The 24,251-nt window shown below is 60.0% G+C and overlaps 6 protein-coding genes across 6 annotated transcripts; 3 read left to right on the top strand and 3 right to left on the bottom strand.

Moving 5' to 3' along the window:
• Nucleotides 1-1,123: 1,123 nt before the first annotated feature.
• Nucleotides 1,124-4,941, top strand: HRG_05537 (kinase; the record flags this gene model as incomplete). Its single annotated transcript, XM_044864008.1, has 6 exons — nucleotides 1,124-1,157; nucleotides 1,227-1,413; nucleotides 1,486-1,615; nucleotides 1,679-2,044; nucleotides 2,108-4,607; nucleotides 4,664-4,941. The coding sequence occupies 6 exons, from the start codon at nucleotides 1,124-1,126 to the stop codon at nucleotides 4,939-4,941; spliced, it is 3,495 nt and encodes a 1,164-aa protein (XP_044720540.1).
• A 502-nt stretch (nucleotides 4,942-5,443) lies between these two features.
• On the bottom strand, nucleotides 5,444-8,824 carry HRG_05536 (zinc-ribbon like family domain-containing protein; the record flags this gene model as incomplete). Its single annotated transcript, XM_044864007.1, has 6 exons — nucleotides 5,444-6,717; nucleotides 6,774-6,875; nucleotides 6,928-7,506; nucleotides 7,557-7,859; nucleotides 7,935-8,186; nucleotides 8,245-8,824. The coding sequence occupies 6 exons, from the start codon at nucleotides 8,822-8,824 to the stop codon at nucleotides 5,444-5,446; spliced, it is 3,090 nt and encodes a 1,029-aa protein (XP_044720539.1).
• Nucleotides 8,825-9,337: 513 nt separating this feature from the next.
• HRG_05535 (rRNA-processing protein efg1 domain-containing protein) lies at nucleotides 9,338-10,323 on the top strand (the record flags this gene model as incomplete). Its single annotated transcript, XM_044864006.1, has 2 exons — nucleotides 9,338-9,662; nucleotides 9,731-10,323. The coding sequence occupies 2 exons, from the start codon at nucleotides 9,338-9,340 to the stop codon at nucleotides 10,321-10,323; spliced, it is 918 nt and encodes a 305-aa protein (XP_044720538.1).
• Nucleotides 10,324-10,888: 565 nt separating this feature from the next.
• Nucleotides 10,889-11,989, top strand: HRG_05534 (uncharacterized protein; the record flags this gene model as incomplete). The annotated part of the gene is made up of 3 exons (XM_044864005.1): nucleotides 10,889-11,099; nucleotides 11,184-11,371; nucleotides 11,432-11,989. The coding sequence occupies 3 exons, from the start codon at nucleotides 10,889-10,891 to the stop codon at nucleotides 11,987-11,989; spliced, it is 957 nt and encodes a 318-aa protein (XP_044720537.1).
• Nucleotides 11,990-12,073: 84 nt separating this feature from the next.
• HRG_05533 (RNA 2'-phosphotransferase, tpt1 / kptA family domain-containing protein) lies at nucleotides 12,074-13,391 on the bottom strand (the record flags this gene model as incomplete). Its single annotated transcript, XM_044864004.1, has 3 exons — nucleotides 12,074-12,127; nucleotides 12,325-12,936; nucleotides 13,137-13,391. The coding sequence occupies 3 exons, from the start codon at nucleotides 13,389-13,391 to the stop codon at nucleotides 12,074-12,076; spliced, it is 921 nt and encodes a 306-aa protein (XP_044720536.1).
• Nucleotides 13,392-14,371: 980 nt separating this feature from the next.
• Nucleotides 14,372-17,327, bottom strand: HRG_05532 (LPXTG-motif cell wall anchor domain protein; the record flags this gene model as incomplete). Its single annotated transcript, XM_044864003.1, has 3 exons — nucleotides 14,372-15,958; nucleotides 16,494-17,003; nucleotides 17,202-17,327. 3 exons carry the CDS (start codon nucleotides 17,325-17,327, stop codon nucleotides 14,372-14,374), a joined length of 2,223 nt encoding a protein of 740 aa, XP_044720535.1.
• Between the last annotated feature and the right edge of the window lie 6,924 nt (nucleotides 17,328-24,251).

The following is a 24,251-nucleotide window of genomic DNA, read 5'->3' as shown; positions in this document are numbered from 1 at the left end:
TCTGGAGGGATGGATAAGTTACCCGAGCCTCGTCCCGGTACAGCCGGTCGGTGAGGAGGGGCCGGGCTTTTCCAGATCCAACTTCGTCTCCATCTTTAGCGGTAATGCCTCCTCCGCCTCCCGGGTGCCAACGCGCGTCAACCGCGGCAGGCAGGCGACTGTTTGGGATACATACTCTTGATAGGACGAAACTTGGTGCTCCGCGTGGGACTCACATGCCCAAAGTATCTGCCTGCGAGGCCCTACCACAAGGGTGCGATACTTTGTACTTTATCGTCCGAGGCGATGGGATTAAGAGTCATGCACGATAAGGTGGTAAGCAGGTCGCCAAGTACTAGTACCCATTCGTGGACAAGGGCAACGCATAAAGCCGTTTATAAGTTACTTGGTCTGGAAAGGAGTCTCTCGCTGTACGGTTATCGGATGCCAGTCAGGCATTAGCAGTGTCCAGGAAACTTGCTGGGTAAGAGGCATGTACCGGGGGCAATGCAAAAGAGAAGAATATTTTGCGGCTCGAGGTACTCCATACGCAACGGCGGCACGACCCAAAAGTCTCAATTTACGCTGAACTACCGAGGGCGTCCCAAAATACAGGCCACAGCGCCGCCAAGGATAGGCTGGCACAGCTCGGCCAGAGCATGTACCGGTCGCACTGCAGCACGGGGCTCCCCCCTCCCGTCACAGGTTCCAGGTTCCCCACCATTCTCAAAGTCCGCCGCGCCCCTCACTCTGGTTTGCTTCCAGGTTCCGCTGCCCCTCGCCGAGGACTCACTTCTCGGTCTACGTACCCCCCCCCCAAAACCCTTCCTCCCGCCGCCAGCCAACGGGCTACACAAGACTCGACGATTTGCCTCGGAGCTCTAGCACGCAGGCCCCGGCATCCTGCTTCACCCTCCTCCGATCTGGCTCCTCGGTGACGCTCAAGTCGCGGGACCCGCGCCCATCGATTCTCGGACCGACTTTTAGCTCGTGCTCACCGACCTCCAACGCCACGACGTCCATGTCGGCATACCGCAACCCCGGCCGCGACCGATCCTAACCTCCATCCACTGCTCCCCGTCCCAGCCGCCGCCTCTCTAAAGCCCCTCACCTTGCCTCGACGCCATTTTGCCTGCCCTCGAGGATGCTGCACACGCATGGCGAGCAGCCAGATCAAAGTCCGTCTCGATACCCTCCCCTGGCACCCTACTTTTCCGCCACTGACCCCTTTGCCTCTCACCTCCCAGGCGCCGACAAAGCCAAGGGCCAAGATGACAGGGGCCGTGGCAAGCTCGCCCCGCCGCTGTCGTTGCCCAAGAACCGGAGCACCGGTAACTTGGCTCTTCAGCCCGACGCTCCGACCGACCGAAGCCGGTACCGCATGTCCTTTGAAGCCCCATCCCCTACTCTCATAGACTACGACTCAATGTCGAGGTATGTGCTCTGCTGTTTCTGGTGTTTGCCAATGCCGATGCCCGCCCGGTTCTAACTGTGCCGACACCCTAGGTCTGCTCACTTACCCGACCATGAACATGGCCCCGGACTGTCCGGTCTACGTCGCATACGCCAGCAGCACCCTCCCTCTCGCAACCCGACCATGCCAAACTCGACCGCCACTTCGCGGAGTCCATCGGTTGTAGCGCTGTCCCGGTCAACGTCCATGAGCGTCGCTCTCGCTACCCCGGGCCTTGTACCCCAGCCTGGCGTTCCTGCTTCGCCAAGTTTCTCCGAAGATCTGTCACGCTTCCCCTCCGAGTCTCTTCATTCCTTTTCCTTCGCCCACCAGTCCGAGGACTTTCTGCACAACCGCCAGAGTGTCCTCAAGCGTTCCATGGAGTTTATGAAAGACCGCATGGGATGGTCCATGAACTCGTCGCAAGCCGGTCTAGCCAGTGCCCAGGCCAGGGTAACGGGAGATGTCGATGCCCAGAACGTATTGGAGCTTCTGGCTCAGGCACAATTGATTGGGGCGGGCAACCTGCCCAACCCTGACCAGTCAATGGCTGCAGGCCCCTTGACCGGCCCTGCCGAGTTGACGGGCGAAAATGTCTTTGAGAGGCAGTTTGTACCGCGATCCCCCAATGCCGAACTACCGTCACCAGATCTTGTGTCTCCCCGGATGCCACAGCCCTCAAAGCTTCCGCAGGTTCGCTTTCAGGACCAAAGCAATGCGCCGCCGGAAAGCTCATGCATCGCGCCGCCGGGGAGCCTAGATTCCCAGAACTCGAGCAGAACGCCTACCAACGAGAGCGGAACGACTGCCATGACATCGCCGCCCGCCTCGAGACCGACGAGCCTGAAGCGCACCATGACGGACACGCTCGGGATTACCTTGCAGCATAAACTCATGGACACAATGTCGCAACCATTCTTGGCGGACCAGCAGATGTACGAGGAGCCAACAGTGTCACCAACCTTGGCGCAAGCATCTCGGCCATCCAAAAAGTTCCCAAGCGCCCTTGGCCCTGCAGTTCACGGTCACACAAATAGGTGGGTGCCCGCCGCCCAGGCTATTTTCACTACAGAGACAAAGCCGCCGTGGACCATCATAGCCGCGAACGATCTTGCTTGCCTCGTCTTCGGGGTTACAAAAGCCGAAGTTCGCAAAATGGGTATACTGGAAGTCGTCCAAGAGGAGCGGCGGGCATGGCTGGAGCGGAAGCTCCTGCGTGCCGAAGACGACGCAGAGGACGAGAGCACAGAGGGAGGCAAGCCGAGGACGCCCGCCGTGTCGGCTGCGTCGACCCTACTTGGAGGCCGATCTGGCATCACGGCTCAACTCCTGAGCAAGCCGAACTCGAGGTCTCAGCCACCAAAGTATTCCCCACGGAGAGCCCAGACGGTCCATAGTGGTGATCCTAGTCCGCCCAAGACACGAGGCACTGGTCAGCATCGGAACAGCCTGTCCCGCGGAGTCTTGCTCTGCGGCGATGTGGTCCCTATTCAGAAGCGCAACGGCGCCACGGGCTCAGCGAGCCTGTGGGTCAAGGAGAAACGGATTGGCCTGATATGGGTCCTGGAAGAAATCCACGAGGATGTCGCCTACCTGGAGCTGGACGAGGAAGGCGCCGTAAGGAGTATTTCCGGTGCCGCCGAGCCGATTTGGGGGTCCAAGTCGGCCCGCTCGGACTTTGACGTGGCCGAGTTGATCCCCCGGATTCCGAGGCAAGGCATCGATCCCACCATCGGCGAGATCGACTTTGCGCAAATCACGCGGCGGAAATACTTCACGTGCCCAAACAACCGACAGGTAAACGTGCCTTGCACCGTGGAGCAGGTCCGCGGCAAGCTGGAGTTACGGGTGTCGTCTTTCCCGCACATGGCCGGCATCGTGGTTGTTGATCCAGACAGCTTGAAGATTCGAAGCTCCAACTCCGTCTTTTGCGGCGCCCTGTTTGGCTACGAGAAGCCCGACGGGATGCCCATGAACTCCTTGATCCCCGATTTTGACAAGATTCTCGAGACGATGACGGAGGAAGACGGTCTGCAGATAATGGACGGGATGGTGGTTCCCGAGCAGCGGTTTCGCCGTGCATCGGCCTTTTTAGCATTGAAGGAGCATCGCCCCGACGCCGCCGCAGTCTTTTTGCAGCCAGACGGTCTGCCTGCGAAGCATCGGGATGGGTCAGACCTCAAGATTGATGTCCAAATGCGGGTTGTGGAAAGTGAGAAGCAGGCTAGCATCGCAGACGAGACCGTTGCAGAGGATAGCGACGAGGACGATGCCGACGGCAGTGACAAGCCTCTCTCGGTGCCGCGCAAGGAGATGGTCTTTGCCTTGTGGATTACCTATTCGCGGCATCTGCACGCACATGCACGACTGCACGTAGACTCGCCGGCCAACTCGGGCTCAACGACACCGCTTCGCCAGCCTTCTCCCGGACAGACACCCCCGGTCCACACACCGGTGGAAATACCGTCTGACGATGACGAGGCCAAGAAGCAAACTTCTCCGCCCGTCGCGACTCTGTCGAAGCAACTGAAGGATGCCGCGCTGAGCGCAGCCGCCAAGTTTACCAGGCACGCCAGAGCATCACCAAAGACTAGTGAAAAGGCCGCCGTGGCCAGAGCTGCCGAGCCGTCTCCCAAGACCACCATCGACGACTACACGATCCTGGAAGACATGGGCCAAGGCGCCTATGGCCAGGTGAAACTGGCTCGTCACAAGCAGTCCGGGAAGAAAGTCGTTCTCAAGTACGTCACGAAGCGCCGCATTCTAGTCGACACATGGACGAGAGACCGGAAACTAGGCACCGTCCCCCTGGAGATCCACGTCCTCGAGTACCTACGGCGGCCTGAATTCAGACACCCAAACATTGTCGAGATGGAAGGGTTCTTCGAGGACGACGTCAACTACTACATCGAGATGGCGCCTCATGGGTTGCCCGGCATGGACCTCTTCGACTACATTGAGCTGCGGGCAAACATGGAAGAGGCCGAATGCCGCAGCATCTTCGTGCAGGTGGCCCAGGCTATCCACTTCATGCACACCAAAGCACAAGTAGTGCATCGCGACATCAAGGACGAGAACGTCATCCTCGACGGCGAGGGCAACATTAAAATCATAGACTTTGGCAGCGCAGCATACATCAAGAGTGGCCCCTTTGATGTGTTTGTGGGCACCATTGGTAAGTCTAAGCACGCAACCCCCCTTTGCGGGATCGGCTGACTCACAACGAGGCAGACTATGCTGCCCCAGAGGTCTTAGCTGGCAAGCCATATGGCGGCAAGGAGCAAGATGTGTGGGCGTTGGGAATTCTTTTATACACCATCATCTACAAGGAAAACCCCTTCTACAGCATCGACGAGATCATGGATCGAGACTTGCGCGTACCGTTTACCATCAGCGACGACAGCATCGACCTCGTGCGGTGCATGCTCAACCGCGACGTCAAGGAGCGCTACTCCATCACGCAGGTGCTGGAACACCCGTGGTGCAGAGCAATCGACCCGGAGGGATAGAGGGAGGCGTCTTTGTGAGATAAAGGAGCAAGACGCCCAGCGGCAGGAGGGGTCTCTCGTGCAACTAGATCGTCGAGACATTTTTGGCACCCGTGATACCCACATTGGTGAAAGGTGGTGCCTCCCTGACATTTCAGCGCTTTGGTAATGGACATGACAGGATAGAGACGAACAAGGAGGGGGGGCGAGCGGGGGCCGGATGCGAGGCTACGGGGGTCGGATACATGATTTTGGACGCGGCAGGGGGTAGGATCCCTCGGCGGAATCATATTTGAACCTCGATTTTTATTCTTGTTTTTCAAGGGTGCCCCTTGCTAGGACGGCGGAAGGTAGAAGAACTGCGCGGCGCAGAAGCAGAGCGTAGGGGAACGACTCATGAAGCATATATCCTCGAAGAATGTGACATGACAACAGAGACCTAAACATGGCCGCTCGACGCCTTCCTAGCCCCAGGTCTACGTGGATGAGAATGAGGTAGCAGTAATAAAAGCAGTTCCTGATGTTAACCATAGCCCAGCTCGGGGTTCGCCTTAAAGTTGCAAAGACAGCGACACTCGGGCACGGGGCACTCGACGTGCCTGGCAAACCACTGTCTTGCATGGTCGAGGTGCAGGACGTGCTCGCACCGCAGGCAAAAGGTCGGGAAGCGGCCCGCCACGCGGCCCTCCTCCTTGTCCTCGGGCTTGACGGAGCGCGGCACGCCCACGACCTCGAGGCAGACGACGCACCGCGGGAGGTGGCGGCCGCAGTTGGGGCAGCTGACGCCGGCGTTGATGCTCGTCGCCAGCAGCGGGTTCCGCGTCTCGAGCATCGACGGCGCCGTGGCGGTGGACGGCGGCACGGCGCCCTGGTTGGCCAGGGACGTCTCGGCATCGCAGAAGACGCAGCGCAGGGCAATCTGCCGTGAGGGTGGCTTGAGCGTCGGCACGCCGTCTCGCTTGGAGCGCTTGGTGGACTCCACCTCGAACTTGGTGCGCTGGAAGAAGAGCCGGTGGCGCTGGAGGTGAGCGCGGTAGGCGTTGCGCCAGGCGCGGCAGCGGATGTCGTCCATGTAGCGAGGGTAGCAGGTGGACAGGACGAGGGTGGCCGTCTGGACGTCGTGGAACTTTTGCACGTAGCGGGCGAAGATGTCAACCAGGTCATCGTTGATGCCCGCGAGCACAATGCCTTCCACGTCCCCCTCCTCGACAGCAAGCGACACTTGGTCCTTGAGCCATCTGGTGAGCTGCTCGTCGTCAAAGTTACGAAAGGCTGCCACGGCGCGGTCTGCCAGGGGCAGAGATCGCTGGTTGGCAATGGTGGTCCAGTCTCCAGTCGCAATCAGGGACGATATCGCCCGCAGATACGGATCCGTTTTTGATGCTACCGCGTCGTCAATCTCTAGCTGCTCCTTGGCCGCCTGTTTCCCGCCGCGGCCCGTGAGCTGGAGCGCCAGAGAGACGAAGAGCAACTCCGGATGCGCGGAGCTGGCTTTCTTTAGTATCTGAATGGCCTGCTTTGTATCCCCTCTGAACAGTGCTCGAGAAGCCACCATGGTGTGAATGGCGGTGGGATATTCCGGATCAGCCTCTCGATCAACTCCATTGGGGTCATGCCGTTGAGGATCGCCCCAACCGCAGATCTCGAGGCACAGCTGTCGATGGTACGGCCTTTTGGTGGCAACGCCATCGAATTTTGGCAGTCGATGCTTCTTGCAGTACTGCCCTATGGCTCGCTCCCACTGGGATGCGTCAGGCACGGCGGTGCCAGGCGCAAGGCGGGTGCTTGGGTTTCTGCCTACGATGAAAGTGTCAGCGCAGCCGCGAGATGCGTCGAGGTGGACGCTTGCTTACCCAGATCATTTGTCCATATGGCATGGACCCCAAGGAAACTCAGGTCCATGTTCCCCAAGAGCATGCCTCCGTCGTCGGCGGCCCGCTCGGCGTCTTGAGGCCCTATCAGTCACATGCTCATAGGCTCAAGCCACGTTCGATTTTCTCAACTTACCGGCAATCCAGTCCCATATAAACATCTTCCAGGGATCATCTGAGACAATATTCCGGTTGGTGGCCGCATCAAAGAGATACTTTTCTTGGGCGCGGAGTAGCATGGTATGGTCGACTACGCATTGGGCTTCTCTAGGGAGCCCCTTTGCTGCGACGAGAGAGCTCAACAATCCCTCGTGGATCTCACGACAGGACCCCAGGCTATTTGATGCCAGAGAAATATCGTTGAGGCCATTGTCCAAATGACTGGCACCACGGTGGTGGGCAACAGAGCCATCTTCAGTGTGCGAGGCTCCATGTTCGTCACGCATAAAGGCGCGCAGGCTGCGTAGCGTCTGAGAAACCGACTTGGCATTGCGAAACGAATCGGGTAGGTCTGTGGTTATCCCATCCACGTGCTCGACAGTGGTAGACGCGGCCGATCTGATTTTCGAGGCGCTTTGCAGCCGTTCCTGGACATGGGCCTTGTCGGGTCCGAAGATGGGAACTTCGGACAGTGTCTCTTCAGCCAGAAAGGTACCCAGCATCTCTGCAGTCTGCGACGGCTCGAAGCGCATCATGTCATGGTACGGAGCACGTTCTGCGATGCGTTAGTTTCTGCAAAAGAGGTTTCCGTCGGGGTCCAAGTACCTTGCAAACCGCGATGGGGTGGCTGCCAGGGCACAAGGTTGAAGACATAGTCAGACGTGCGAGATGGCTGCTCAAGCACATCGAAGTTGCCATTTGCCCGTAAAACAAGGAGTCTCGGGCGCAAGACAGGGGATCCCAGTGTCATCCAATCAAACGACACTATGCGATCATTCCTCCTGGAGGTGTCTCGGTACGACACGTCCATTTCGTGAGATCGCTGCACTTGGAGAAGCTCAGGGCCCCCTTGTGGCGCGGCGCCAGACGACTGCATTTCTCTGTTCGTCTCCAAGACCTTGAGCTGTCCTGTGGGTGAGAGGGCAGCCAGCAGACCACGGCGGTCACGGCAGTACCGTAGTGAGCGTATGAGAGAGTGCTTGCCATCTGCGGGGAGAAGATCTGAGTTTGTCTCGATGACCTGGTTTAGTCTCAGGGCTCCCCCCCACGGCAGGTCGTCTTGTTCAACGGCCTGGATGTAGGTGTGCGAAGCCAAGGGACGGGACGTGACTCTGCGGTCCCAAATCATGACGCCCGGGTGGTCGAGGGCAGACGAGGCAAAGAAGTTTTGGTCTGCATAGTCAATGGCCAGATTGTTGTTACATTTCGTCTGAAAGGTGGCAACGGTTGTTGCATCTGACGACGGCCGGTATTCAGCTCGGAGCGGCGGCAACATGGGCATGGTTCGACTTACCACGGAGATCATGTATCCGCAACCCCTGGCCTTTGATGCCGGCCACTAGCGTCTGCGGACTGTCCTCGAAGAACTTGAGGCTCGAAACAGACACGCTCGGCTCGAGGCGTGTCCTGGCCTCGACAAGAGTGGCTGCTTCTGAAGGGAAGCCTCTCGCCTGGTTTCCCAATGCGGACAGACGATTGACGTCCCAGACTTGCAGGCTTTGGTCCATGCGCACACGGTCGAGACCAACAGCCAAGAGGCCGGTTGTGTTGAAGGCGACTGCCTGACAGGTCCTAGCCATCTTCAAGCCAATTTCAACATAGGCATTGGAGTTGTCGTCGATTCTCAAGAGGTTCACAATGCCCGAGCTGGTGCCGACGGCCAGCAGCTCCGGGTTGGCGGGGGACCAGTCGTAGGTTGTGAGGGGAGGGAAGTCATCGTGTCTGCTCAGCTTGGCGTAGTCGAACTGCCGCTTGTGGGCATGGCCAGTCGGCTCGTAGAGCTGGACAACGCGGTGCTGCAGGTTGATGTGCACGAAGCTGTCGACGGCAGCGTTGGCGGACCATTTTACGAGCCCAGGCTCGGGACGGTCCATGCTGGCGAGCCCAAGTCGAGCTCATATGACGGCTGACGAGCACGGCCACGGCGAGTGAAGCTGCAAGGCCACGGCACAGCGTCGAGTGCGAACCGAGAGGAGCCGCGCTCACTCAACCGTTGCTGGACTAATGGCCGGTTCCTGATTCACTGGGCATCACCTGATGCCATTGAAGCGGTCGCCAAGCGGTCGCATAGCATCGTTTGTGCCTTGAGCCGGGTTTCAGCGAGTAATGGGAGACAGGGAGCGCCGTGCGAGAAGATCAAGGTCCATGCTTGCACCGACATTCACAAGCTTCATGGTCTCTCGTCCGATGACCTCTTAATGGAGCTAGGGAGAAAGCTTACATAACCGGAAGCTTGAGATAAGATCGGAGCCCGTGGTTTTTCCCGCCGGCTCATCTGCCCCACATCAAAGTTGAAAAAAAAAGCCGGCGGGCGGCGCCTCTTCCTCGATTTGCATTGGCGCCGGCTTGAATCGCAACCGTGCGAGTGAGGCAAACGTCTCGTCACCATGGGAATCAAGAGACCCTTTGCCGAAGTGGGCTCGCGAGGGGCAGACGACGACAACGGGGCCGACCCATCATCCTTGGACAACACCAAGCGACGGAAGCAGCTGGGGAAAGCCAAGCACAAGGCCCGGCAGGGTACCTCCGAGTTTTCAAAGAAACGTGCCCGAAACATCCAAAGACTGTTGCAGCGCAAGCAGGACTTGCCCGCCAACGTCGTCAATGACCTCGAGCGGGAGCTGGAGGCCCACAAGGCGGACCTCGACGACAAGGCCTTCCAGAGGAAGCGGAGCGCCATGATTGCTAAATATCACATGGTTCGATTCTTCGGTACGTCGCTGGACGCCTGTCTACCAGCCTTTCTCCGAGGCGACGGCTAACAAGGTGGCAATGTTCAGAGCGAAGAAAGGCATCGCGGCTCGTCAAGCAACTCAAACGCCAAATGGAACAGACGCCCGAATCCGACGACACGGACCGGCTGAAGCAAGACCTACATACTGCCGAGGTTGATGAAGCGTACACTCTCTATTTTCCTCATTTAGAGTCATATGTCAGCCTCTACGGCAGCGCCCTGTCGGCGGAAGCAGATGAGGGTGGCAGCAAGACGCCTTCCGCAAAGGTGTCACTGAGAGCCGAAAGGCCGCCAATGTGGTCTGTCGTCGAGAGAACCTTGGCAGAGGGACCAGAGGCTCTAAGGAGGCTACGGGAGGCGAAGCCGGCAGGCGGCAAGGCAGTGGAGAAGACGCCGAAGCGTCAGCAGCTCAAGGTCTCTGCGACAGCGTCCAACGCCGGGGGACCGCCGCCGCCGCAGAAGCAACATAAAGAGAAGGGGCCGTCCAGAAAAGACGGCAAGACTGGCGTGCCAAGTACCAAGGACGGCGCCGCGCCACAGCTCAATCGCCGAGAGAGGAGACGGCTTATGCATCAGGCCAAGGCCGCGACTGAGGACGAGGACGGCGAGGACGGCGGCGGCTTTTTCGAGGACATGTAACCGGCAGTGGCCAGGTGAGGACGTGGTGGAACTCCGAGTAGATACCCCAATGATGAAGGAGGACATGGTCTGTGAAAGCTGGTTGCGGCAAACAATGTCCCTTTTTTTGCTTATTAGCGTTTTGCGCGATGGCATGGAAGAGGCCGATTTAGATGGAAACATGAAGTTTTCTTCGTCGGTGAGGACGGATATGCGGTTGTTGCTTGTCGTAGACCGACTGACATTCAATACTGATGCCCAAAGCCACCCACCCTCTCACTCGCACATTCAATGCAGCCCCACCCCCATTCACTCTGCCGCCGCTCGCCGTTCGCTCAACAAGCAATCTGTGCAACCAACCGCCATCCACGCCGTCTCATTGGGGGACAAGACTTCTTCTCGTCGGCAAGGTGGCTGGCAGACGAGGTTGGCGCGGTGATGAGTGCAAAAAACGGGAACCTCCCATCGCTCTAAAGCTGTGCCGCTGCAACCCCAGCTAAAACTCTGATAACTCGTCGAGCGCCGAAGAGTCGCAACCCCAAAAGAGACGCCCAGCCTCTGTCTACGGTTCGCGTATCGCTGCCCCATGGAGTCGACGAGCAGCCCGGGGACAGCAACAACGAGGGTGCCATGGCACCGCCTGCGAGCTTGGATCGACCAGCAGGAGGACTATGAGAGGACGCACAGCCGCCCCGCCCCGCTGGCGCAAATCAAGCTCGAGGCCATCTCCATGCTCATCCCCTTTGGCGATGATGAGCCCGAGGTTGGTGACCGAGACTACGTCAGCCTGCTGCTTCGTATGGTCCCCCCTCCCCCTCCCTGCTGCCTTGGATATCTCGTCGACGTGGGCGGGACTGCTAACGACCCACGGCCCAACCCAGATGAGACGCAGACTCGTCGTCTGTCGCCGCCCGTGTTTACCGATGGCGAACCCGCTCTGGTGCCCGTCGACGGCCATCTCCAGCCCAAATGGAGCTTTGTCTGCTCCATTGCCGAGTGCGGCTCCTTTCCTCGCGAGCGCCACGGCATCGACGCCGGGCAGCAGCCGCCGGCTTTCCAGGGCAAGAAGGTTGGTCTACTGTCCTATACCTACTCACACGATCCAACCAGTCAAGCTGACGCGGCGTAGAATGCGAAGCGGTACGCGGCCAAGTGCGCTCTGCAATACCTGCAGCAGGCCGTGGTCAAGGGCGCCGTCCCCGCCGCAACGCCGCCGACAAAGGAGCGCGCCGCGGCTGCAACCCAGTCTCCGGCGCTGTCTCCTAGCCCCGCCCGGGGGGTCGCGGCAGGAGGAGGAGGAGGAGGAGCAGCAGCAGCAGACAGATCCCCGCGCTTGCAGCCGCAGCCGTCCTCGGGGGTCCCGGGCTGCTCCGAGTGCGGATCCAGCAACCCGGACAACGGCGACGAAGCGTCCGTCTTCCGGCACGTCTCGGACCTGGCCACCAGCCTCAACCTGAGCAGCCCGCGGTACGAGGTCGTGCCCGACAGCGAGATGCCCGGCTTCTTCCGCGGCTGCCCCGTCTTTTCCCCCGCCGACATGGTGCCGCGCGACCTGGGCCTCGTGAGCGGCGTCCTGGGCAAGAAACAGGCCAGGCTGCAGGTTGCCGAGAAGGTGCTGGAGTGGCTCGAGGCGGAGAGGCGGAAGCGGAGGGATGTTTTTGACAGCCTGTACAGAAAGAAGTCTTGAAGGGGACTGCTGTACAAAGTCCTGGACGATGGCCTCGTTGGATGGAGGATAGCCAGACATCCAAGCCTGACACGAGCTAGGTTACTACTTGGTCCAGAGGAGGCCTTGGGTATAATCGAATGTCTTATTCCCGTGTCCCTTGTCAGGGCTGGGGTTAGGCGCAAGATGCCGGCTTCTAGTGGTGGCGTGGTGGATGCCTCGCGTTGCTCGTAAAGAGTGCCAGATCACTCGTCATGTTGGCGGCCACCTTGCCCTCCCCCTCCCCCTCCCCGTCCTCGTCCGCCACGTCGTCCGCCCCCTCCACCACGGCCCCGAGGACCTTTGCCTTGCGGCACCCTCCCCTTGATGCCCGCCGGCAGGTCTGCCTTCTTCTCGCCATCCTCCCAAAGCACGCCGACGTCCATCTTTCGGCCCGTGACCTTCTTGAAGAACCTGGTGCTGAGGAGGCCGCCGTCTTGATTCCCCTCGGTCAGCACGACGCCATTGTCGCTGCGCCACCACTTGACCCCCTCGCGCAGGCTGCCCTCGACGTCAATCTCGATGACGAGCTCAGCATCTCGCCTCATGCCGCTGACGACAGCCGGCCCGCCCTCGCCGCTGTCGTCCGGGTCGCCCGTCGAGCAGTGCACGTGGTTGCGCCCCATGGGCTTCAGCCCGCCCGCCGCCTCGATGGCCGGCCAAAAGGCGAAGTAGGTGCCGTGCAGGACCCTCAGCGGCACGTCTTCCAGCGTGATGGGCTCCAGCAGCGTCGACGAGTCCAGCTTGATCGAGTGGCCCTGGTTGGCGCGCACCAGGTAATCCGCCGCGCTGGCGCCGGCCGTTGACGGGTCCGGGTTGGTGGTCTCCGGGTTGAGCTTGAGGGAGAAGCGCTGCTTGTCGTTTGTGGCGACGAGGGACTGCACGTCTGCAAGGGTGACCTTTAAAGACCGCAAGGGGCCCCATGCGAGCTTTTGCGCGACCGTGTTAGCCATGGCGTGCTTGTGGATGCTTGGCGTCCCTTCTTGCTCAACACACTCTCATCTTTCTCTCGGACCTTTGCTCGCCGGCTCTTTTTGAGACGACTTGACTGGCTCTCGACACCGCACCTGTAGGCCAGAAACCCAACGCTTCCCCGACCCACAGCATACGGGGGAGTTGAAGCACTCACCACCTTGTCCAGCGGCGCAAACCCCTCACCATCCAGCTTGATCCCGGCCCTCTCCGCCTGGTGCCTCAGCAGCCGAGACAGCGTCCTCGAGACCTGCACATCCCGTCCTTGCCCTGTGCCGCCGCCGCTTTTTGCTGCGCCCCCGCGGCCGCCTTTCCTCTCGCGGCTCTTGGCGGCTTCATCGCAGACCCTGTCCTCGAGGGCTAGGCGGGCCATCCCTTCCGAGTTACCGCCGGGCTCGATGGAATCCGCCATCCTTCCGGCCCGGGAGGCGTCTGCGTGTCCTGGACGACGGGTTTGATGTTCTAGAGCTCGTAGTTGCTCGTCTCCCTGGCCCCGTACTGCTGCTGCTGCTGTTGTCGTTGAGAGCGGTGCTAAAGCATCCCTAGCCTCTCCAAAGTAGCCCGTGTTTCGCCGATTTAATGGGATGGATTTGTGTCCAAGGTGCTTGAAGGACCGCGTGAGCCGCATTTGTTGCGCCGAGATCGTTTATATAGCTTCCAAGTTGAGATGCGAGGTCAAGTTTTGACTCGAGTGCAGTCAACTCGTTTGGTTCGGTGAGTCAGCAGCAGCCCGTCCGGACCCTCACTCACTCATCCCTCAGATGGCACAGCACATGAGCTCGATACCAAAGGGAACACCATCTCACGGTCCGCACGCACGTTTTAAGGGCCAACCGATGCAGTCGGAGTTGGTTGGTGTGGCCAGTCGACTGCGGTAGGCCTCAATTTCATCTTCAAACTGCAATGAAGGCAGGCCTACTCATGCCATCATCAGTGAGCCAGTCACTGGATATCCATCCTTGAAAGGCAAAAGATGAATGAGCTACAGTTGCAGGTGCATATTGATTAAACTTTTACTTCATCCACGCTCATCAAAGACCAGGCTCAGCCGCCTTCACCGTCTCCGCGCTCCGTCCACCGTCTCATCAGGGGTCAAGTCGCCGACTCTCCTTGTGCTTCTGTCCGCCATGTGAGCGCGCGGCCTTTCCTTCCATCAACGTGACGGAGACGGATTTGAAGGAGGAAAGAAACGGCTTCAAGCCGGTGTACAACAAATCATCAAGATCAGCCCATCCCGTCCGTCGTCAATCGTTAAGTCCACGGCGCTCAGTCACGGCACGCGTGCACAACACCTCGAAAAAAATGACAACGCCGTGACAAAAGAGAAGGGAAGAAACTTAAAGCGGATACATTGTACAGTCGTGACTTCAGGGGCACGTTGTCGTCTAAACGTCATCTATACCCACCAGCCATCGTAGCTGAGGACGTCGCAGATATCATGCTGTCCCGACTGAGCCTCTTGATGCTCAGGCTATTCGCCCTGAGGTGCGATATACCCTGGCTCAGAGGAGGCGCCCTCGGTCCGTGTTCCTCGCTTGCCCGAGCGGGGGTATCGTGGTCGGCCACCGACCTTTCGAGATACCGTCTAGGCAGTGCGGGGCTCCCGCCTGCAGGGGCGGCCAGGCGGGAGGAATGGAGGGTCGTGGAAACGAAGCGGCGCCCGGACAAGCCAGTTGCAGACCGTGCCATGGGGTCGGGCGGGGTGATCTGCGCGTCCGGGGAGTGATCGTGACCCTGCTTTCGCATCATGTTGATATCGGTGTTGGCGCGGGATGGCGCATGAAATCTGGCTTCGTCGCCCTCTTCGCCCACTGTCCCCCTGCGGTTCCGCACCAGGAGTGACGTCCTCCGCCCTTCATCGGGCTCTTCCGTCCCCGCACGCCGGGTTCTCAGGAGAGACGTATTTCTGCCATCCTCGGGTTCCTCAGCGCCCGCCCTTCGGGTTCGAGTGACCATCAGCGATGATCTGCGGCTCGCGTTGGGTAAGTCGCCCATCGTGGAACGGTTTGGGCTGCTCGTATGTGGGGTGAGCAGGGTTGTTCCGTTGAGGAGACTATTCCGTCGCTCCTCCAGCCGGGACAGGGCCCTTGGGCTGCTGTTGGATTTGGGCAAGGCCTGCTCGGTGGCGACGCTGGCTCGGCGGGGCACGGGCAGCCCGCTGAACGACTTGGGCATCGTCGGAGTCACCGGGCCGTCGAGCTGGCCGACGGGGAAGGTCAACTGCGTTGAGTGAGCAGATCTGGGAAGAGCCGCGGCGTCTTCGCCGAGGGCGACGCACAGCTCCGTTAGACTGCGACACACGCCGTCGGCTTTTCTGCGAAGTTGGCGATCGGTGACATTGCCCCCCGACCCGATGGTGCTGGCTCCGCTGGAAATAGGCCCCGGGGTCCCCGTACTCCCCATCAGGGCCGAGAGTCCCATGGCGTCATGAGCCGCGGACTCGAGCGCTCGGTAGACGTCTGGGTTTAAAAAGGGCCTCGACTTGGCAAGGGCCGAGTGGAGGATGTGATGGGCCTCCTTCTGAGAGGAGACGTTGCTTGCCATTTCCGCCGATCGCCCTGCCTGCCGATTCGGCGACAGCGATATGGTCGTGCCCGTAGTTGTCGCCGTCGCGGGCCGCTCGTCTGACAGCCTCGAGGTTGCAGTTCCAGAGCTCGAGGGTAACTTGCCCGTGTGCTCGAGGCGGTGGATCCTTGATTTGAGCTCGTCCAGCTCGTCCCAAACCGTAGATGGGGCCGTGGTGGACGCCGTCGACTCTGTCCCCTCGATTCCATGAGGCTGCTCAGGGCTGGGCCGGTTTTGCGAGTCATAGGTTCGGACCAGGGGTGAAGAGTTGTAGGCTTTGTGGTGGCTTGGCCCTGTTGCGGAGCTCTTGTGAGACGACGACCGACTCGTCGCCACGGGGCTGTTGCCATCGGTGATGGAAGCACGCCTGCGTCCGTAGCCCGAGTTGTCCGGGTTTGGATCCTGGAAAGCCACCTGGAGAGAGCGGGAGACCAGCGGGGAGGGACGCAGACTAGTGCTCGAGGCTCTCGCTCGGCCTGCGTACGCGTCTTCGGCGGGATGGGCCGAGGCTGTCTTCTCCCTTGCCAGTGTTCGATAGGCTGTCGCACGTGAAACATCGGTCGCCTGGTCGTCTTCAACATCCCCCAGCCGAGGCCGATCTCGATGGTCAGAGAGCCGGCGACTCAGCGGCGGCGGTGATGTGGAGTGATATCCCGCGACAGCGGTCGAGAGTGGGCGTCGGTGCAACGAACGATGCGCCCGGTACTGCTGTCGAGTCAATCTCCAAGAACTTTGCACATGCATCACCGCAAGAGAAGTACGAGTCGGGGGAGGCCGCGGCCAAGACAGCAGTCAGGTGTGGTGCGGCTCACGAGTTGTGTGGCACTGGCCTCGCAGTGGACAACCGAGGGAAACCTCGCGATGAGGCCACGGCACGACTTGGCCACATGGCACCCAAACAGAATATGAAACAGGGGGGCGACTCGATGAAGGAAGGGCTTACACTTACGAACGAGTTCTGCTTGGTGTCGGCATTAGCGTCATCCGCCGCACCGCGCGCAGGCTCCTCTCGAGCGATCCTGAGGAAGACATCGCCAGTGTCGTCGCCGCTCGGGCCTTGCTGCCGAAGGTTGGGGCCGGTTGCGGAGACGTGCAGGGCATTATCGTCATATCTCCCCTCCAACGCGCGAAGGGTCCGGTCGTCAGCCATGCCGTCGGGGCGTGGTCTGCAGTTGTCTAGCGGGAAGCTCCTGCGCGAGCTGGAAGAGCGAAAGGCCCGGATGGGCGGGACGCGGACGGGCGTCGAGGCACCGCGTCGGGCGCTGCTGCTGTTGGTGGCGGAGAGCTTATACGAGACCGGAGGGCGGCAGGGCGACGAATGCCGACTCTCATCTGAAGAACTAGACTGGGACAGTCGCTTGGGCAGAATCAACTCCCGCTGGCCGCGAGCGCAGCCGCTGGACGATGAGGCGCGAAAAGATTGGCTGCTCCGGGCGGCGGCTTCGACGACGTGGCGACGCTGGGTGCCGAGAGACGGCGGAGTGCAGCCTGACGTCGAGGCGCCGTGGAGGGTGCGGGAAACCGGCGCCCAATGAGTCCGAGGCTTCGCAAAGTCAGTCTCGGCCGATCTTGAAGACGGCGACCAGGAGGGCGACGAGGCGGGAGACGAAGACGACGACGACGAGAAGGAAGACCGGTCTGCGACGACAGATGGCACCTCGGAAGTGGGTGAGGGGCGTTGGACGGCGGGAGGGGTGTCGTCGACAGGCTCAGCGGCGGCAAGGACGGTTGAGGGCGCAATGTGCAAGGTCGAGTGCAAGGTCGAGAGCGAGGCCGGGCGCATCGCCACGTCTGACGAAGGGCGTTGCAGGCGGCCGTGCTCGTCATGCACGAGTCCGGTTGGGGCTGATGGGGCCTGCTGAGGTGCCGGATCTGGATTGGACGAGAGGGGCGGGGAGGGGAGAGAGTCCGGCTGCGTCAGGGACGACAACAACAACAAGGCTGGGGGCTTGCGGGCGACTGCAGGCTGGCGATGAGGAGGAAGCGGCCTCGGGCTGAGTCTCTCTGACGATGAAGAGGGCGCATCGACGGCCGGGTGGGCTTGGTGGTTATGGCCATGTTCCCCGCCATCGTGGGCGCGCCATTTGTTGCTGCCCGAGTCAGGACGAGGTTTGGCGGCTGCGGCAGTAGCGGCAGGCGCTTTGCTGCCCAGACTTTCAGCAGCCAGAGCGCTGGGGACGGCGGGGCCAAAGGGGCCCGCCGCTATGAAACCGCCCGCTTCTGTCATTGCGGCAGCATCTCAATCGAACCGCTAAAAACCGGCGTTTTGTTTTTGGGGCCTGATTATTCAATGCGCCTCGCGTCCCAATGCACCGTCAGGGACAAGGGGCCGGGGTTGGGTCGCACTGCTGTCTGCAGCGCTCAATGCGCTCACGTGAGAGAGGTGCTGCTGCTCGGCTGTCGTCATGCGATGCGACTCAGTCGGCGGCTTCCTCTTGCACCGAAGCAGTTGTCGATGGGCCTCGGCAACGTCCAAGGGTCTTCTGCGAGATGTGATGGAGCTGCGGGAGGGGAGGGAAAATAAAGAGATACGGGAAGGGGGGGGGCACAGGCAGGTCCCTGGAACGAGTGCTATCGCGGCGAGACACGGACGAATGAGCGACAGGCAGGCAAACTTCCGGGCCGATTTGTCCAGCAGAGCTCGTCGACCAGAAGCGAGGCCGGGGAGGAACGAGGACCCGCGGGAGGCAACTATGGGCGCAGACAGGTCGAGCAAAGGCCCACGATCTTGGCCCTGGAGCCTTTTGAGGGGGGAAGGGGAGGATGAGGAGAGAAGGACGAGACAGAGCTCTACATATCAGGCAGGGTAGGTAGGCGAGATGGTTTGACGGCACAGGCATAACAGATTAGCAGATAACAATAAATACAGGTCATTGGCGCAAAAAACATGGAGTCAAAGGTACTCATTTGGAGGCGCCCGCGGGCGAGGGGCCCTTGCGAAAGGAGACACGGCTCTCTTTTTCTTTTTCCCTTTCCCTCTCTCTCAGCAAAAGACGGTGCCGCAGCCGCTATGGGGGGTTAGCGAGTGCATGCCATGATGCGAGTGATGGTGGGCAAGCCAACGACCACAAGGGCCCCCCCGGCCCAGCCGCACAAACCCCCCTGGCAGGCCGCCCACGAGGGACGAAGAGAGGCGGCACGCGCATGCACAGAACCGCGGCGACACGAGTCTCAGTCGCCGCCACGAGTCTCGAGTGTGGTGTGGTGTGGTAACAATGGTCCGCCGTGGACGAGGCTGTTCATCAGAGACACAAAAAAACGACAGTCGCGGATCCATCACACACACTCACACGGGGGCTCGAGTAGGTAATTAATTACCTTTGGTTCGCATTGCATGTACGGAGTATGTATGTGCACGCATGCACGCGCGCATGCGCATGCAGTCTCTCTCTCTCACGCCTCATCCTCGCTCGCTTCTCTCCATGCGCGCAACGGCTTCGTTCAACCGGTTGGGAGCGTCGAGGTTCCCGCCCCCGCCCCCGGCCCCGACCAGCTCATCAAACCCGTCATCATCAGCATGTGCATACAGACGTAAGCTAGTCGCGCACGAGAGCGGATCAGAGCCCCTGGCGGCTGCACGGCAGCGGTGGAGAAGCCAATGAATGAGCCGGCGCTGCATCTGTGTCGTTTCCGACAGGAGGAAAAGGGCCAGCTGACGAGGGAGCGCCCGGCGGCATGGCTCATTGATACTCGCGCCTCGATGTACTGTACTGCAACTCCGGCCTGGCTGTCGTCATGGCCCTGCCTGTATCCCGTACAAGGAGGCGAGACATGGCGATGGAGCTCGAAGCCGCCAACCCCAGCCGCTGTGCAAGCAGCCTGAGCTTCGCGAAGCGCGTGCCCGGGTACGGGCCCTCGGCTGGTGGGCTCGAGATTGAGCTGTTGCCCCATCCCTCTTCTTCATTAATCCGAGGCATTGGCCCCGGCTGTTGCTGTTGCTGCTTTGATTATGGCGGACCGGCAGCAAGGTTGTCGCGGTTGATAATTTGCAGCAAGGCGCACGCACGGCTGATTCATCCAGGAGGAGACACATACACATGCACAAGCGTGCTTTGGAAACACAACTAACCGTATGCGGCGTGTCTTGCTGTTGGTGTGAGGGCCAACAAATGCGCGGCGGCATCGCGCGTCTAGGCCGTCCCCGAGCAGGCAGAGTGAGAGGGAGCGCTCAGGCAGGCGCCCGTGGCGACGCGGAGCCACGACAATCATCTTCTTTTTTGTTTTTCCTTCTTCGAGCCATTGAACCGTTACCATGCGTACACGTATTCGTACGTGCAGAGCTGAAATGCAGTCCCAGGACAGGTGCCGAAGGCCAGCACGTTGATTGGCATGTGTGCGGCTCGTGCTTCTTGATGAATGAGTGTGTATCGCGATAATGATGGCGTCCCCGGATATTGCCTGCCTCACGGACTGGAGGAGCTTCATCTTCTGCGCATGTGCGAATCTCGTGGGGTCGATTCGCCCCTTTCTTTTGGCAGGGCTCGATTGTTTCCGTCTCAGCCACCGCCTGGTGTCTTCCTGACAAAAGGAAGCAAGCACCAGGAGGGCTTCGTTTTGTCCCCGTAAATTACACAATGCACGTTACGTGTAGATGTGCAGTAAGGTGGTTGTTGCGAACTGGAATGCAAGGTACGGGCAGTGAGGTTGGATGGATGCAGATGCAGGACGCACCCAACCGAAACACGCCGGCCTTCAGAGCCGTCCCGGGTCCGCGAGCTTGGTAGGTAGCAGCAGGAGATGCAATCACGATCTCAAGACGCCCCTTTTTTCCGCATCTCGTCTCCAGCCTGGGCTGCATATCCGCCTCGAGCCTGGGCTGCATATCCGCGGGCCCGCAGGCTACAAGGCAGACGGATCGACTGTTCAAGAGCCCATCCACGGCGATGGCGGCGATTAGTGGCAGAGAAGGGTTGCTGGACAGCTCGTGTAGAGGCGGGACCTGTTGAAGCCCCAAGTTATCCTGGCCAGCTCCGTCCGGGGCGGATCAACGACGCCCGAGTCTAATGTCCAGGGTAGCATCATAGCCCAGTGCCGGCGGGGACCTGTGTCTCTTCGTCTGGCCTTGAGTCTCACCAGCCGCTTTCACCTTGTGTGCGATCCTCCGCCACGCAAGACCCATCACGAATAGCCGCAAACAGTTGTCGCAGCACCCGTGGTTTCGCTGAACCAATAGGTCCGTCCTCGGTGACACGCTCGCTGCGGGCCGGAAGTCGTGCCTGGTCAGAAACGCTTGCGGGACGATCCCTAGGCACTCGAGCGAGCATTCGGGCCAAGGGTGAAGGAAGAACGTGGCCGAGTGGAGGAGTGCAGCTCGAACTCGACACTCAGCCCGGCTATTGAACGGCTCTGCCCTGCCGCGAGTATCGAGAGTGCTTGACCTCTTTTCCTTCCGAACCGCTGCCACCTGCGGCATCCGTGGAGTAGGTATGATGGGGCCACCAACGGTTTGCGCTCACCAGCAAGCCCACCTGGACCATGTTTCCACGATGATATGAGGAGATTGGAGCCGTTTCACGTTGCGAGAAATGACATCAGCCAGGGGTTCCCCGCTTCAGACCATGTCGTACTATCGCAGGCCTCGGTATATTTGCCCTGCTGGGGATAGCAAGGTTCCGAGCCGCCCGCGGCTGCGTCCGCTGGTCCGTTGGTCAACGACAATACCAGGCTCCATCTGGGGTGCGTTTCATGCTGCCACTAACAACGCTCGAGGGGAATAAATGCCACTCGTTGCTGGGGCCCAGGAGGACCCCTAGCGAGCACAGTCCATTCCAGTACCAAGTTGGCATCGCTCATGGCTCCCAACCCTTGTTCGGGAGGGGCGGGCAGATGAGATTGTGATGAGCCCTTGTGACGCGCAGAAGCGCCCGCGTAAAGCGCCCTTTTTATTGCCCGGTCCTGCGTTGCAAGTGGCACGGCAAGTTCAACGTCCACAACAGGGACAGCGGAGCTTGCTTGCTTGCCAACTGGGCCCACGTTGCTCATGTGTGGACAGCGTGATCGACGCCAGACCCGGACTTGACGCCAATATTTGTCGCTTTCCTTACCTTGGTTTCGTCCGCGCTGCGTCTCTATCCTCGGATCATCGGCCGGGCGTATTGTTGCGTCCATCAAAGGGCCAGCCACTATGAATAGAGCTGTACCCCTATAGCGGGTATGGCCTCGGCGGTCCACAGAGGGAGGAGCGCTAAGCCGCGCGCATCAAAACAAGCTCACCTCTAGGGAGAGGACCCCTTCCAACCCGAAGGAAGGCTTCCACGCTTGGGCGGAGAGGAGGATTGACCGCTCGAGACGAGGCACACGCCTGTGGCGTTTGAACTCTTGATTTCAACAGAGCGAGGAAGCCTTGGCCACGGCACACCTAACCCTGCACCTGATCTACCCGTCTGATACGTGAACGCTTGGTCGGCGAGTGCGGATGGCCGTGAACCGTTGGCTGCAATCGTGAAATCAGAGCCCATGTCTCTTGAAGGACCAGACATTGACTCTTCATGAAACTCGGATGCAGAAGGAATCCAAAGGCAAAGGGCGAAAGAATGTGGAGGGTGGCGGTGCTCGGATAGAGGAGAGGAATAGAGTTGTGCGGGAGACGCTATTGTCCTGCTGTATGAGCTTAATAATAGTAGCAAGCCTGGTGACGACGCATCACCCCGAACCATCGTTGCTGTCCCGAGGCGCTCAACACAGTGCAGAGCGCAAGGTGGCATGGTCCATCGGCAGTCTCCGTTTCATGGACAGTTTCCCCACCTTGCGGATTCTCGTCACGCGCAAAGCTTCAAACCGCTCAGAATGCCTCACACGACACCTCGTTGACTCATAGAATATGCGCGGTTCGTGTTTCTCCCTAGAGGATTGAAAGACGCTGCTGCAGCGGCAAGGCAGCTTTCGACTCGGCTTGCCACCACCTCGCAACGGACGGAAAGTGCATCCTCATACAGTCCTATCACCTGATTGGCACATGCAAGTGCATCTGTGATACGGGCGAGCGCGCGAAGCCAACGCGAAACAGCAGCTGCCGACCCAACGATGATCCCCGGCAGGTCTTATTAGCTATGTACCTACTGTACCGAATACTGAATAGCAACAAGTCGAGAATCCTACTGTACAGCGAGGTACTTGACCACAAACTGTGTACCTTTGCTAGGGCAGAGCCCACAGCACGAGGCGAGGTACTCTGCGCTGGACCCGGGGCATGAATGTGCCCTCGGGTTTTAGCTCTGCACGAGCTGCGAGAATCCCTGCCGAAAATGTACCTAAATTTGGACACATCTGTGTGATTGGTCAGACGCTGCCGTCTGGCATGCTGCGCCTAGCTATTTTTAGGTATCTGACCCTCCAAGCTTCTTTCTTGCCACTGCACGACGCTGCGCCTTACCCCTGAGGGCTTGAAATGGAAGCAGACTTGTCCTCTCAACAATGAGCCAGTTGGGATGGATGCACTGTACTTGCCCCCCCCGTACTGCCATGGTAAACGGGCACGTGCCACGGTTGATAATACAGTGAGTGTCTGGCTTCGTGGGCGGAAAAGTCATGTGCCCTGTTTTGGAATTCGCCTGGTCTACCAGAAGTCTACTTCGTGCCTGGGTTTACAGTGCCCAGACCGCACTGTACATGCCTAGGCAGCCTTGTGTGCCTCATTCCCGCTCTTTCAGAGCAGGCTATGTTCAGCACCGACAGAGAGAAGGCCCTCTGCATACTCTGGAGCCTTCGTCCGTGGCGGCAAATAGAGGTAGCTCTTTGCAGGCCAGGTGGCCGCCGTCCACTTCGTGCGAGGGGGAAACTTGTGCCCGCCTTACTCAACGGCGGGAACCTGCTCGGGCGGGCTCCCACACACTGTGCCGGGTCCGTCGTTTGCCAAACAAAGTGCCTTGGCTAAGGTTCTTAGGTTTCGAGTACCTACCTAAGCCCGCCACCAGCATGCAAGCCGCCGTCCACTGCACCGCTTGGCCTCCATTTCATGCGCCACTCCCCTCCAACCAGTCAGCCACTAACCGTACAGTGCGTGCTTTGTTGCCATAATGTACCCGCGCCGCGCCTCCCCTCGGTGCCTCCCCCCCAAACTGGGACTGACTGGACCACCACAACCGTCGTACAGTTCGGTGGGCGGTACCTTGCTCCATGTACTTTTCAGGCCAAGCCCTGGCCGCCGCTGCTGTCGACTCCTCCGATTCCGTCCCGTCCATTCGCCCATTCGCACACTCTCGCTTTATCCAAGCCATCCTTCCATCCCTCCCTCCCTCCCACGCTCTCTCTCCATCTCCCTCCTCCGGCCGCCTTCGCCTCCGTCGCCGCCCCGGTCGTCGACGACCAAAACCTCCAACGGACAGCACAGGCAGTGACAGGGCCATGTCTTTTTTCCTGCTCTAGACGGCTTCTTTTCCCCCTTCCGCACACGGCCCTTTAAGCGCCGATCGAGCCTCTTGTCTCACCTTCGACTTCCGCGCTCATTCCTTCTTCCCACCTCTCCCTTTCCAGCTCGACTGGCCTGGTTCGACGACGACAAAGAGCCGACGAAGACACGGCTCGTCCCCCCCTTCGTGCCTGACGATCACTGGTCCCGACCTTTCCGCCCTCGTGGGTTATTTGCACCGGCGTTGTCCAGCTGCGGCGCTCTCGGCCATCCCCTCGGTCGCCTCTTTTCTTGCCTGGTGGAAGGGGCCCACGGCACTGCTTATTTCCTCTTCAGCCTCGGACCTTTCTCTCAAACGTC

This window comes from Hirsutella rhossiliensis (genome assembly GCF_020360975.1).
Source record: "Hirsutella rhossiliensis strain HR02 chromosome Unknown scaffold00005, whole genome shotgun sequence".
NCBI lineage: Eukaryota > Fungi > Ascomycota > Sordariomycetes > Hypocreales > Ophiocordycipitaceae > Hirsutella > Hirsutella rhossiliensis.
The sequence above is the reverse complement of the archived record's forward strand: the minus strand, read 5'-3'. Positions and strand labels throughout refer to the sequence as shown.